This window comes from Cervus canadensis, chromosome 15 (genome assembly GCF_019320065.1).
Source record: "Cervus canadensis isolate Bull #8, Minnesota chromosome 15, ASM1932006v1, whole genome shotgun sequence".
NCBI classification, from domain to species: domain Eukaryota; kingdom Metazoa; phylum Chordata; class Mammalia; order Artiodactyla; family Cervidae; genus Cervus; species Cervus canadensis.
The window spans coordinates 70,704,134-70,718,331 of NC_057400.1; the positions used below are offsets into that span (position 1 = coordinate 70,704,134).

The 14,198-nt window shown below is 40.2% G+C and overlaps 1 protein-coding gene across 1 annotated transcript in view; it reads left to right on the forward strand.

The window, feature by feature from the left end:
- OCA2 (OCA2 melanosomal transmembrane protein) overlaps nucleotides 1-14,198 on the forward strand; it is a 124,386-nt gene that overhangs the window by 69,648 nt on the left and 40,540 nt on the right. Inside the window, exons 15-17 of the mRNA XM_043487769.1 lie at nucleotides 8,269-8,612; nucleotides 9,526-9,585; nucleotides 10,258-10,362. Coding sequence (XP_043343704.1) covers nucleotides 8,269-8,612; nucleotides 9,526-9,585; nucleotides 10,258-10,362 — 509 coding nt within the window. The remainder of the gene's footprint in view (nucleotides 1-8,268; nucleotides 8,613-9,525; nucleotides 9,586-10,257; nucleotides 10,363-14,198) is intronic.

A 14,198-nucleotide genomic window follows, 5' to 3' on the forward strand; every position in this document is an offset into this window, starting at 1 on the left:
GTCTTCTAATTTCATGGCTGCAATCACCATCTGCAGTGATTTTGGAGCCCCCCAAAATAAAGTCAGACACTGTTTCCACTGTCTCCCCATCTATTTCCCATGAGGTGATGGGACCAGATGCCATGATCTTAGTTTTCTGAATGTTAAGCTTTAAGCCAACATTTTCACTCTCCTCTTTCACTTTCATCAAGAGGCTTTTTAGTTCCTCTTCACTCTCTGCCATAAGGGTGCTGTCATCTGCATATCTGAGGTTATTGATATTTCTCCCGGCAATCTTGATTCCAGCTTGTGCTTCTTCCAGCCCAGCGTTTCTCATGATGTACTCTGCATAGAAGTTAAATAAGCAGGGTGACAATATACAGCTTTGATGTTTTCCTTTTCCTATTTGGAACCAGTCTGTTGTTCCATGTCCAGTTCTAACTGTTGCTTCCTGACCTGCATATAGGTTTCTCAAGAGGCAGGTCAAGTGGTCTGGTATTCCCATCTCTTTCAGAATTTCCAACAGTTTATTGTGATCCACACAGTTGAAGGCTTTGGCATAGTCAATAAAGCAGAAATAGATGTTTTTCTGGAACTCTCTTGCTTTTTTGATGATCCAGCGGATGTTGGCAATTTGATCTCTGGTTCCTCTGCCTTTTTTAAAACCAGCTTGAACATCTGGAAGTTCACAGTTCACATGTTGCTGAAGCCTGGCTTGTAGAATTTTGAGCATTACTTTACTAGCGTGTGAGATGAGTGCAATTGTGCAGTAGTTTGAGCATTCTTTGGCATTGCCTTTCTTAGGGGTTGGAATGAATACTAACTTTTTCCAGTCCTATGGCCACTGCTGAGTTTTCCAAATTTGCTGGCATATTGAGTGCAGCATTTTCACAGCATCATCTTTCAGAATTTGAAATAGTTCCACTGGAATTCCATCACCTCCACTAGCTTTGTTCATAGTGATGCTTTCTAAGGCCCACTTGACTTCACATTCCAGGATGTCTGGCTCTATTGAGTGATCACACCATCATGAGTATTGTGTCGTGAAGATCTTTTTTGTATAGTTCTTCTGTTTATTCTTGCCACCTCTTCTTAATATCTTCTGCTTCTGTTAGGTCCATACCATTTCTGTCCTTTATTGAACCCATCTTTGCATGAAATATTCCCTTTGTATCTCTAATTTTCTTGAAGAGATCTCTAGTCTTTCCCATTCTATTGTTTTCCTCCATTTCTTTGCATTGATCGCTGAGGAAGGTTTTCTTTTTTTTCTTTTTTTTTTATTAGTTGGAGGCTAATTACGTCACAACATTTCAGTGGGTTTTGTCATACATTGATATGAATCAGCCATAGAGTTACACGTATTCCCCATCCCGATCCCCCCTCCCACCTCCCTCTCCACCCGATTCCTCTGGGTCGAGGAAGGCTTTCTTTTTTTTTTTTCCAATAGAATTTTTTTTTATTATTATTATTTTTTTTTCCAGTGGGTTTTGTCATACATTGATATGAATCAGCCATGGATTTACATGTATTCCCAATCCCGATCCCCCCTCCCACCTCCCTCTCCACCCGATTCCTCTGGGTCTTCCCAGTGCACCAGGCTGGAGCACTTGTCTCAAAGGCTTTCTTATCTCTCCTTGCTGTTCTTTGGAACTCTGCATTCAAATGGATATCTCTGTCCTTTTCTCCTTTGCTTTTCACTTCTCTTCTTTTCACAGCTATTTGTAAGGCCTCCTCAGACAGCCATTTTGCTTTTTTGCATTTCTTTTCCATGAGGATGGTCTTGATCCCTGTCTCCTGTACAATGTCACGAACCTCTGCTCATAGTTCATCAGGAACTCTGTCTATCAGATCTAGTCCCTTAAATCTATTTCTCACTTCCACTGTATAATCACAAAGGATTTGATTTAGATCATACCTGAATGGTGTCGTGGTTTTCCCTAGTTTCTTCAATTTCAGTCTGAATTTGGCAATAAGAAGTTCATGATCTGAGCCACAGTCAGCTCCCAGTCTTGTTTTTGCTGACTGTATAGAGCTTCTCCATCTTTGGCTGCAAAGAATATAATCAATCTGATTTTGGTGTTGACCATCTGGGTTGATCAACTGGGTAGAGACCAGGAATACTGTTAAACATTCATCAATGAACAGGACAGATCCTGAAACAAAGAAGGATCCTGTTCCTAACATCTCTTTAGGCTGATATCAAGAAACCATGCTCTAAGTAAGCTTATGTTTATGATTTAATTGATATAGCAATCTTAATTGATCATTGTGATTGAAGACCCAATATTTTTGCTCCACAGTTTTTGTACGAAGCCTAATGAAGAGCTGTACATATGGATGGGAAAGTTATAAACTTATATTTAGACATAGTCAAGCTGATAATTTAAGTATTTTAAATTATACAACATGATGACATCACAGTGAAAAGACCACATTTGAGAGATTCTAGGTAGATATGTCACCCCTGTGTCTGGCTCCTTATTGGTGTTTCCTGTCCAAGATCTGTCACAGACAGCAGAGGATCCCATCTTTGGCTGGGTCAAAGGGGGCAGACTGAGCAGAACGGCTCCTGCACTTATATCTCCTTCATCTAATCCTTTTCCCTACATTTTTCTGTAAACAATTTTCAGTCTGTCTAGTGCTATGAAAAGAGTTACGTGCTTCACTTAAATAGACTTTTCTTTAAGTTATAAAAACCATGAATTTTCTTTTTATTTTTCTAGAACTCTGTGAGGTTAAACTTAAAAAAAAATTTGAAATGCAACTTACTAGAAAGGCATTCTATATGGAGAGACATTTCATTATATACAGGTGAACAGTACTCCCAGAGAGCAATCTTTTTTAAAACCTTTTTTATTTTTTAATGATTGCATTGTTTTTAGGAATTAATATCTGTTGAGCTGAATATATCAATACATTTATCTGACCTACATTGTTTTTTTCTTTTTTTGCATCTCTGTTTTTTTTTAAAATTGGAGGATAATGGCTTTACAGTATTGTGTTATTCTGTGATTCTGCCATCAACTATTCAAAGCAACCCTCACTCTTTAGCTTCCTTCCCAACCTGCCCCCATCCCACTTATCTAGTCTGTCACAGAGAGCCTGGCTGGGATCTGTGTTACACAGCAATTTCCCACTAGCTATCTATTTTTACACATGGCAGTGTATGTATATCAATGCTGATTTCTCAATTCTTGCCACCGTCTCTTTTTCCTGCTGTGTCTGCAAGTCTGTTCTCCATGTCTGTCTCTATTTCTGCCCTGAAATAGATTCATCACTAACATCTTTCTAGATTCCATATATATTTAATATACAATATTTGTGTTTCTCTTTCTGACTTACTTTACTCTCTATAATTGGTTCTACATTCATCCACCTCAGTTTAGCTGATTAGCATTCCTTCCTTTTCAAGGTTGAGTAATATTCCATTCTATTCTAACACAACTTTTTTATCCACTTATCTGTTAATGGACATCTAGGTTGCTCCCATGTCCTGGCTACTGTAAATAGTGCTGCAATGAACATTGGGGTACATGTGTCTTTTTGAATTCTGATTTTCTCAGGGTATATGCCCAGTAGTGTAATTGTTGCATCATATCTGATTCCCTGGTGGCTCACATGGTAAAGAGTCTGCCTGCAATGTGGGAGACCTGAGTTAAATCCCTGGATTGAGAGGATCCCTTGGAGAAGGAAATGGCAACCCACTCCAGTGTTCTTGCCTGGAAAATCCCATGAATAGAGGAGGCTGGTGGGCTACAGTCCATAAGGTCGCAAAGAGTTGGACATGACTGAGTGACTTCACTTTCACGGTAGTTTTTTTCCTGGTTCTTTAAGTAATATCCATTCTCTTCTCTATTGTGGCAATCTCACTTCCCACTAACAGTGCATAGAGTTCCCTTTTCTCCACAACCCCTCCGGTATTTATTGTTTGTAGATATTTAAATGATGGTCATTCTGGCTGGTGTAAGGTGATACCTCATTGTAGTTTTGATTTGCATATCTCTAATAATGAGCAACGTATCTTTTCAGGTATTTGTTGGCCATCTCTATTTCTTCATTGGAAAAAAGTCTGTTTGTATGTTTTGCCCATTTTTCATTGAGTTGTTTGTTTATCTGCATAAGTCACTTGTGTATTTTGGAGATTAATACTTTGTCAGTTGTTTTATTTGAAAATATTTTCTCAAACTCTGAGTGTTGTCTTTTCAGTTTTTTATAGTTTTCTTTGCTGCACAAAATCTTTGGGCCTCATTTGTTTATTTTTGTTTTTATTTCCATTACTCTAGGAGGTGGGTGAAAGAGGATGATGCTTCAGTTAATGTCAAAGAGTGTTCTGCCTATGTTTTCCAGTAAGAGTTTTAGGTTTATAGTTTCTGGCCTTACATTTAAGTCTTTAATATGTTTTGAGTTTATTTTTTAATATGGTGTTAGGAAGTATTCTAATATCATTCTTTTACCAGTAGCTGTTCAGTTTTACCAGCACCATTTGTTGAAGAGGCTGTCTTTTCTCCATCACATATATTTGCTTGTAGTAGTCTCTTATGATCCTTTTCATTTCTGCATTATCTGTTGTAACCTCTCCCTTTTCACTTCTAATGTTATTGATTTGTGTCGTCCTTTTTTTCTTGATGATTCTGACTAATGGCTTGTCAATTTTATCTTCTCAAAGAACTAGGCTTTAGCTTTATTGATCTTTGTTACTTTTTCTTCATTTATTTCATATATTTCTGCTCTGATCTTTGATTTCTTTCCTTCCACTAACTTTGGGTTTTGTTGTTGTTGTTGTTCTTCTTTTTCTAGTTGCTTTAAGTGTAAGGCTGTTTACTTGGTTTTTTCTTGTTCCTTGAGTTAGGTTTGTATTGCTATGAACTTCCCTCTTAGCACTGCTTTTGCTTCATCCCATAGGTTATAGATTGTCATGTTTTCCTTGTCATTTGTTTCTAGATATTGTTTTCTTTTCTGTTTGATTTCTTCAGTGACCTCTTGGTTAGTTAAGAGTGTATTGGGTAGCCTTCGTGTGTTTGTCTTCCTGTTAATTGATACTTAATCTCACAGTGTTGTGGTCAGAAAAAAATGCTTGATATGATTTCAATTTTCTTAAATTTATGAAGACTTGATTTGTGACCCAAGATGTGATCTATCCTGGAGAATCTTCCATGTGCACTTGAGAAAAAATTGTATTCTGCTTCTTTTGATGGAATGTCCTGAAAATATCAATAGGTTGATCTGGTCAATGGGTCATTTAAGGCTTGCATTTCCTTATTAATTTTTCCTCTGGGTGATCTGACCATTGATGTGAGTGGAGTGTTAAAGTCCCTTACTATTACTGTGGTACTGTTGATTTCCCTTTTCATAACTGTTAGCATTTGCCTTATGTATTGAGGTGCTCCTATGTTGGGTGCACATATATTTATAATTCTTGGATTGATGCCTTGATCATTATGTAGCATTCTTCTTTGTCTCTTGTAATAATCTTTATATTAAAGTTTATTTTATCTGATATGAGTTATGGTACTCCAATTGTCTTTTGATTCCCATTTGCATGGAATATCTTTTTCCAGGCTCACTTTCAGTCTGTATGTGTCCCTAGGCTGAAGTTAATTTCTTGTAGACAACATACATCTAGATCTTGCTTTTTGCATCCATTCAACCAGTCTATGTCTTTTTGTTGGAGCATTTAATCCATTTACATTTAACTATTAATATGTCCAATCTTATTACCATTTACTTTATTGTTTTGGTTTTTTTTTTTTTTTTCAGGTCTTTTTCTTCTCTTGTGTTCTCTGCCTAAAGAAGTTCCTTTAACAATTGTTGTAAAGCTGGTTTGGTGGTGTTGAATTTTCTTAACTTGCTAATGTATACAGCTTTTGATTTCTCCTTGACTCTGAACAAGATCCTTGCTTTGTAGTGTAATCTTGGTTGTAGTTTTTTGTTTTTTTTTTTCCCTTTCATCACTTTAAATATAGCCTGCAACTTCCTTCTGGCCTACAAACTTTCACTGAAAGATCAGCTGTTAACCTTATGGGGATTCCTTTGTATGTTATTTGTTGCTTTCCTCTTGCTGCTTTTGATATTTTTGTGTGTTTGTGCTTAATTTTTGTTTGTGCTTAATATGTGTCTTGGTGTGTTTCTCTTTGAGTTTGCCTGTATGGGACTCTTTTTGGGTTACTGAACTTGCATGACTATTTCTGTTCCCATGTTAGAGAAGTTCTTGACTATTATCTCCTCAAATATTTTCTATGCCTTTATTTTTCTCTTCTTTCTCTGGGACTCCTGTAATTCAAATGTTGGTGCACTTAAAGCTGTTTCAGTGCTTTCTGAGACTATTGTCATTTCTTCTCATCCTTCCTTTTTCATTTTTATTCTACTCTGCTTCATTTACTTCTACCATTCTATCTTCCAGTTCACTTATCTATTCTTCTTCCTCAGTTATTCTGCTATTAGTTTTCTCTAGTGTAGTTTTTATTTCAGTTATTGTGTTGCTCATTGCTGATTGTTCATTATTTCTTCTGTTCATTATTTCTAGGTCCTTGTTAAACATTTCCTGTATCTTTTCAATCCATGCATCCATTCTATTTGTCTGTGCCTCCATTCTGAGATTTTGGATCATTTTTACTATCATTGCTCTGAATTGTTTTTCAGGTAGACTGCCTATTTCCTCTTCGTTTGTTTGGTCTTGTGGATTCTTAATTTGCTCCTTCATCTGCTGCAAGTTCTCTGTCTTCTCATTTTGTTTAACTTCCTGTGTTTGGGGTCTCCTTTCCACAGGATGTAGGATTGTAGTTCCTCTTACTTGTGGAGTCTTCCCTCAGTGGGTGGGGTTGGATCAGTGCCTTGAATAGACATTCTGGTGGGTGAAACTGGTGCCTGTGTTCTGATTGGTGAAACTGGATCTGGTCCCTCTGATGGGCAGTGGTGCGTACAGTGGTGTTTTTTTTTTTTTTTCTGTAGGGGAGGGGGTGTCTCTGAGCTTAGTATAGCTTCAGGCTATACTGTTTGCTAATGGGTGGGGTTGTGTTCCTTTTTTCTAGTTGTTTGGCATGAGGTGTCCAGCATTGGAACTTTCTGGCTGTGGGGTGTAGCCAGGTCTTAGTGTTGGGATGAGGCCTTTGGAAGATCTTTCTCTAGTTAACATTCCACGGGGTCAGGAGTTCTCTTGTGGTCCAACATCCTGGACTCAGGTTTCTCACCTCAAAAGTTCAGGTCCAACCCATTGCTGCAGCACCAAGGCTCCACGAACTACTTGGCACAGAAGATAAAGAAAAAGAAAAAAATCAACTAAACAAGAAAATAACAGGTAGAGAGGACCCCAAGAAATATAGTAAAAGCAAAACTAAACAAAAACACACAAAGAAATGCACACTCAAACTCACAAAAAGAAGAGGAAAGGAAAAAAAGGAAACAAGAAAGAAGGGAACAATTGAACCAATAAAGAAACCCATAAATGTAAACAAACACTGAAAGATAAATTAGCAAAAACACAGCACCAAGATGAAATCAAATGTGGAAAGTAAACTTAAAAAAAAGGCAAATAAAGCATAAAACATATACACCAATAAAACAAATGAAAAAATGTAAAAACTAAACAGAGAAGAAAACAAAAGAAAAATACAATACAACAAGGAGGTAAAGTAAAAATAAGATTAAAAACAAAGTAAAACAAAAGAAAAAATAAAAACATGGACAGAGTGCAACAAAATGAAAGAGTACAGTAGAAATAGGGGGAATAAAATAAATTTATTTAAGAATAACATGCAAGAAAAGAAAAAGTAAATAAAAAGTAAAAATTAAAAGAATAATAATTTAAAAAATCAACAATAAAAAACAAAAATGAAAAAAATTACGTATATACACAGAGAGAGAAAGAGTGGTAGTAAGAAGACAATTTTCCTGTGGCCTCAGCTGTCAGTTTCCTTGCCCCCACAATGAGCTCCAGCCAATCTCCCTTCTTAGGACATCCTCCAATATTTCTAGGAAGGTCTCTAGACCTGCTGGGGGCACTGTGGGTCCAGCTCAGATTCTGATTTTGCCTTATTCTACCTTGTACTTGCTTCCAGAGCCCACAGTTGCCCCTGAATTCCACAGCTTCAAATGTGGGGACACACTGTCTATTGAGATATTCCGCAGATGCAGGGTTTACCAAGTCAATGGCAAGGATTCACGCCACTACTCTTGGCACTGCACGAGCAAATCCCCTTGGTCCTGTTTGGTCACAGAGCTCCTGGTGCTCAGCGTTGCTGTTGTCCCAGCCACTGTTTGTGGGCCGCCCTCCACTGTCTGTTCCCTGCCCAGACGAAAGGGGGCAGAAGCAGCGGCTGGGGCTGATCAGGGCTCACTCGCTCACTCAGGCCAGGGGGAGGGAGGGAAACGACAGACACAATTGGGAAATGTTGGTAGTGCCTGTGGTGGCAGAGGCCTGTAGGAAGTTGCTACAGCCAGAGGCAAACTGCGTTCTCCCAGGGGAGTTGGCTCCAGGTCACGGTCCCTTGGCAGTGCCAAACTGCACAAGTTCCCTGGAAGGTGTGGGCAGTGACTTGTGCTTGCTCACAGCTTGGTGGCAATGGCAGTGGCTGAAACATTCGCCTCTGGGGCAGAGACAGCAGTTGCGGTTTGTACTGCCTCTGGCACTTGCGGAGGTGTGGCCCTGTCATCTGTGACCTGGTGAAGTTTGAGGGTCCCTGAGACAATGATCTCTTGCCTTTGTGGCAGGCCCAGGCTTTTTCCTTGACTCCCTCAACTGTGTAGTACTGGCCGCCTCAGACTGTCTTCGTGGCAGGCAACCTCAGTTCTCTCCTTGGGATCTGACCTCTGAAGCCTGAGCCCCAGCACCAAGCTCCCACCTGCCCTGTGTGCATGCAGACAGCATCTCAAACTAGTGGGAACTGCTCAGCACTGACCTCTGTGCAGAATTCTCTCCCTTTTCCCTCTGCACACCTGTTGTGCTCACCTCTGAGGCTCTGGAGCTCTCCTATGTGCCTGCCCATGAGGGTTTCCAAGCATGCAGAAACTTTTCCTCCTTCATAGCTCCCTCCCAGAGGCACAGGTCCCATCTGGATTCCTTTGTCTCTTTTCTTATTTCTTTTGCCCTACCTGTTTTGTGGAGATAAGCTTGTTGAAAGTCTGAGGTCTTCTACCAGCTATCAGTTGGTGTTCTGTAAGAGGTGTTCCACATGCAGATGTATTTTTGATGTATTTGTGGGGAGCAAGGTGATATCCATGTCTTACTACTCTGCCATCTTGAAGGTCTTCCCCAGGGTGATCTTAAAAAGAAATGGCCTTCTACCCAAATTTAAATTTAACATGGACATTAATACAAATTAATGTTTGTATTAGTGTGAACTGGCAGAAGTTCCTGCCAGTGCTACTCTGCTCTCATCTTGAAGAATCTTCAGTATCCTTATGATAGTAAATTATTTAGACTGTGTGTTTGATCTTTTATAAGCAATGAGAGCCCATGTTCACTTACTTTCACTCTAAAGATATGTTTTTAAACATTCGCACATATTCGCAGTTTTCAACTGATTCTCATCATATATTTATTTCTTCTAGGCATTGGCACATCTCCACTTAATAGAATATGTCGGAGAACAGACTGCTTTGCTAATAAAGGTACATTAAATACTGCAATATAATGTGCTCCAGCCACCATTCCTTTAATTTTTGTAAAAAAAAAAAAAAAGAAAAATTATCAGTTAGAATAGATCTCATTCATTACGTGAAAAGTCTAACAAGGAACCTGTTTTATCCTATGTAGGCTAGAGATGAAAAGAGACTTTTTTCAAGGAATATAGAATTACAGATGCTTGCAATTTTTCTATTAGCCTTTAGTTGAAGCCTTTCTAGGAAGGACAGCAATTGAGACAGTAGTCTCAGTAAGTGATGCACAGAGGTCTTAACCCAAGGTTTTTGCCAGGAAGTGAGGTCAGTGTGGCTGGTGTGTCATTTGGTGTCCCATCAGGACATCAGAAACAGGGACACTCTGCTTTCGACACTCCCCTCACCCCACACTGACCCAAGGGTTGGTTGGCTTGAGCATGGTTTGGAGTCACTGCTCTGAATTACTCATAGACTCTGTCCCAGGCTCCTGGTAGGAGTTGGAAAAGTCCAGATGGTGCTGTTTGTACACCAGAGTCTCCTTTGGTCTCCTGTGTGGAAGAGGAAGGACCAGGAGCCCTGTTGTCCCTTCGGAGTCCCCCGTGTCCTACCATCAGACCCTCAGTGTGTGTGCGTGTGATCTGTACAGCTATGGTAAACAGCCCTACTTTTATCTGCTGCTTTCAGATGGTCCCAGAAGATCAGCGCCTTACAGCTGCCATCATCCTGGTGGTCTGGGTCTCAGGCATCACATCCTCCCTGATTGACAACATCCCATTCACTGCTACTATGGTGAGTCACAGTATCTTCCATGTGATGAGTGCCCAGATTTTACTTGCACACAACCTGGGCTCACCCTTCCTTTCAGAGGAAGCAGAGAGTGAGGCCTGTCTATTTGTTGCACTCACAGGTTTAGGGGACAGATGTGATGAATCCTAAACAGCAGCTGGGAGCTAAGGCCTTATAGCTGCTGTGGGTAGTGAATTCCAGGATGGCTGGTTGTTTTAGGGTCAGTCTGACTGGGAGTTGCCACCTCTCATGGAAAAGAGAGGTTTCCTTAAAGAAAATTCAGTTCAGTCACTCAGTTGTGTTTGACTCTTTGCGACCCCATGGACTGCAGCACACCAGGCTTCCCTGTCCATCACCAACTCCTGGAGCTTTCTCAAACTCATGTTCATCAAGTTGGTGATGCTATCCAACCATCTCATCCTCTGTCATCTCCTTCTCCTCCTGCCTTCAATCTTTCCCAGCATCAGGGTCTTTTCCAATGAGTCAGTTCTTCGCATCAGGTAGCCAAAGTTTTGGAGTTTCAGCTTCAGTGTCAGTCCATCCAATGAATATTCAGGACTGATTTCCTTTAGGATGGACTGGTTGGATCTCCTTGCAGTCCAAGGGACTCTCGAGAGTCTTCTCCAACACCACAGTTCAAAAGCATCAGTTCTTCGGCACTTAGCTTTCTTTATGGTTCAACTCTCACATCCATACATGACTACTGGAAAAGCCACAGCTTTGACTAGATGGACCTTTGTTGGCAAAGTAATGTCTCTGCTTTTTAATATGCTGTCTAGGTTGGTTATAGCATTTCTTCCAAGGAGCAAGTGTCTTTTAATTTCATGGATGCATCACCATCTGCAGTGATTTTGGAGCACAAGAAAATAAAAACTCACTATTTTCCGTGAGGTGATGGGACTAGATGACATGATCTCAGTTTTTGGAATGTTGAGTTTTAAGCCAGGTTTTTCACTCTCCTCTTTCACCTTCATCAAGAGGCTCTTTAGTTCTTCTTTACTTTCTGCCATAATGGTGGTGTCATCTGCATATCTGAGATTATTGATGTTTCTCCCTGTAATCTTGATTCCAGCTTGTACTTCAGCCAGCCAGACATTTCACATGGTGTACTCTGCATATGAGTAAAATGAACAGGGTGACAATATACAGCCTTGACGTACTAATTTCCTGATTTGGAACAGTCTGTTGTTTCAGGTCCAGTTCTAACTGTTGCTTGTTGACCTGCATACAGATTTCTCAGGAGGTGGGTAAGGTGGTCTGGTATTCCCAGCTCTTTAAGAATTTTCAATTTGTTGTGATCCACACAGTCAAAGGCTTTGGTTTAGTCTCTCAAGCAGAAGTAGATTTTTTTCCTGGAACTCTCTTGCTCTTTCTATGATCCAACAGATGTTGGCAATTTGGTCTCTGGTTCCTCTGCCTTTTCTAAATCCAGCTTGAACATCTGGAAGTTCACGGTTCATGTACTGTTGAAGCCTGGCTTGGAGAATTTTGAGCATTACTTTGCTAGCATGTGAAATCACTGCAATTGTGTGGTAGTTTGAGCATTTTTGGCATTGCCTTTCTTTGAGATTAGAATGAACACTGGCCTTTTCCAGTCCTGTGGCCACTGCCGTGTTTTACAAATTTTCTGGCATATTGAGTGCAATACTTTCACAACATCATCTTTTAGGATTTGAAATAGTTCAACTGGAATTCCATCACCTCCACTAGCTTTGTTCGTAGTGATGCTTCCTAAGACCCACTTGAGTTTGTATTCCAGGATGTCTGGCTCTAGGTGAGTAATCACACCACCGTGGTTATCTGGGTCTTTTTTGTATGGTTCTTCTGTGTATTCTTGCCACCTCTTCTTAACATCTTTTGCTTCTGTTAGGTCCATGCCATTTCTGTCCTTTATTGTGCCCATCTTTGTATGAAATGTTCCCTTCATATCTGTAATTTTCTTGAAGAGATCTCTAGTCTTTCCCATTCTATTGTTTTCCTCTTTTTCTTTGCATTGATCACTGAGGAAGGCTTTATCTCTCCTCTCTATTCTTTGGAACTCTGCATTCAAATGAGTATATCTTTCCTCCTCCTTTGCTTTTCACTTCTCTTCTTTTCTCAGCTATTTGTAAGCCCTCCTCAGACAACCGTTTGGCCTTTTTGCATTTCTTTTCCTTCGGGATCTTGATCACTGCCTCCTGTATAATGTCATGAATCTCCACCCATAGTTCTTCAGGCACTCTATCTATCAGATCTAATCCCTTGAATCTATTTATCACTTCCACTGCATAAATGTAAGGGATTTGATTTAGGTCATACTTGAATGGTTGAAAGGTCTAGTGGTTTTCCCTACTTTCCTCAATTTACGTCTGAATTTGGCAATAAGGAGTTCCTGATCTGAGCCACAGTTACCTCCCAGTCTTGTTTTTGCTGACTGAATACAGCTTGTCCATCTTTGGATGCAGAGAACATAATCAATCTGATTTTGGTATTGATCATCTGGTGATGTCCATGTGTAGATTCTTCTCTTGTATTTTTGGAAGAGGGTGTTTGCTGTGACCAGTGCATCCTCTTGACAAAACTCTGCTAGACTTTGCCCTGTTTCATTTTGAACTTCAAGGCCAAATTTGCCTGTTACTTCAGGTATCTCTTGACTTCCTACTTTTGCATTCCAGTTCCCTATAATGAAAAGGACACCTTTTTTGGGTGTTAGTTGTAAAATTTCTTATAGGTCTTTATAGAACTGTTCAACTTCAACTTCTTCAGCATTACTGGTTGGGGCATAGACTTGGATTACTGTGATACTGAATGGTTTGCCTTGGAAACAAACAGAGATCATTCTGTTGTTTCTGAGATTGCACCCAAATACTGCATTTTGGACTCTTTTGTTGACTTTGAGGGCTAGTCCGTTTCTTCTAAGGGATTCTTGCCCACAGTAGTAGATATAATGGTCATTTGAGTTATATTTGCCCATTCTAGTCCATTTTAGTTTACTGATTCCTAAAATGTCGATGTTCCGTCTTGCCATCTCCTGTTTGACCACTTTCAATTTTCCTTGATTCATGGACCTAACATTCCAAGTTCCTATGCAATATTGTTCTTTACAGTATTGGACTTTACTTCCATCATCAGTCACATCCACAACTGGGTGTTGTTTTTGCTTTGGCTCCATCTCTTCATTCTTTCTGGAGTTATTTCTCCACTCTTCTCCAGTAGCATATTGGGCACCTACTGACCTGGGCAGTTCTTCTTTCAGTGTCATATCTTTTTGCCTTTTCATACTGTTCATGGGGTTTTCAAGGCAAGAATACCAAAGTGGTTTGCCATTCCCCTCTCCAGTGGACCAAAATTTGTCAGAACTCTTCACCATGACCCATCCGTCTTGGGTGGCCCTTCACGGCATGGCTCATAGTTTCATTGATTTAGACAAGGCTGTGGTCCATGTAATCAGTTTGATTAGTTTTCTGTTATTGTAGTTTTCATTCTGTCTGTCCTCTGAAGGATAAGGATAAGAGGCTTATTAAAGCTTCCTGATGGGAGAGACTGACTGTGAGGAAACTGGGTCTTGTTCTGATGGGTGGGACCATGCTCAGTAAAACTTTAACCCAGTTTTCTGTTGATGGGTGGGGTTGTGTTCCCTCACTGTTGTTTGACCTGAGACCAAACTATTATGGAGGTAATGAAGATAGACTTCCCTGGTGGCTGAGAAGGTAAAGTGTCTGCCTATAGGCGGGAGACCCAGGTTCAATCCCTGGATCGGGAAGATCTGGAGAAGGAAATGGCAACCCACTCCAGTATTCTCACCTGGAAAATCCCATGGACGGTGGAACCTGGTAGGCTACAGTCCATGGGGTCGCAAA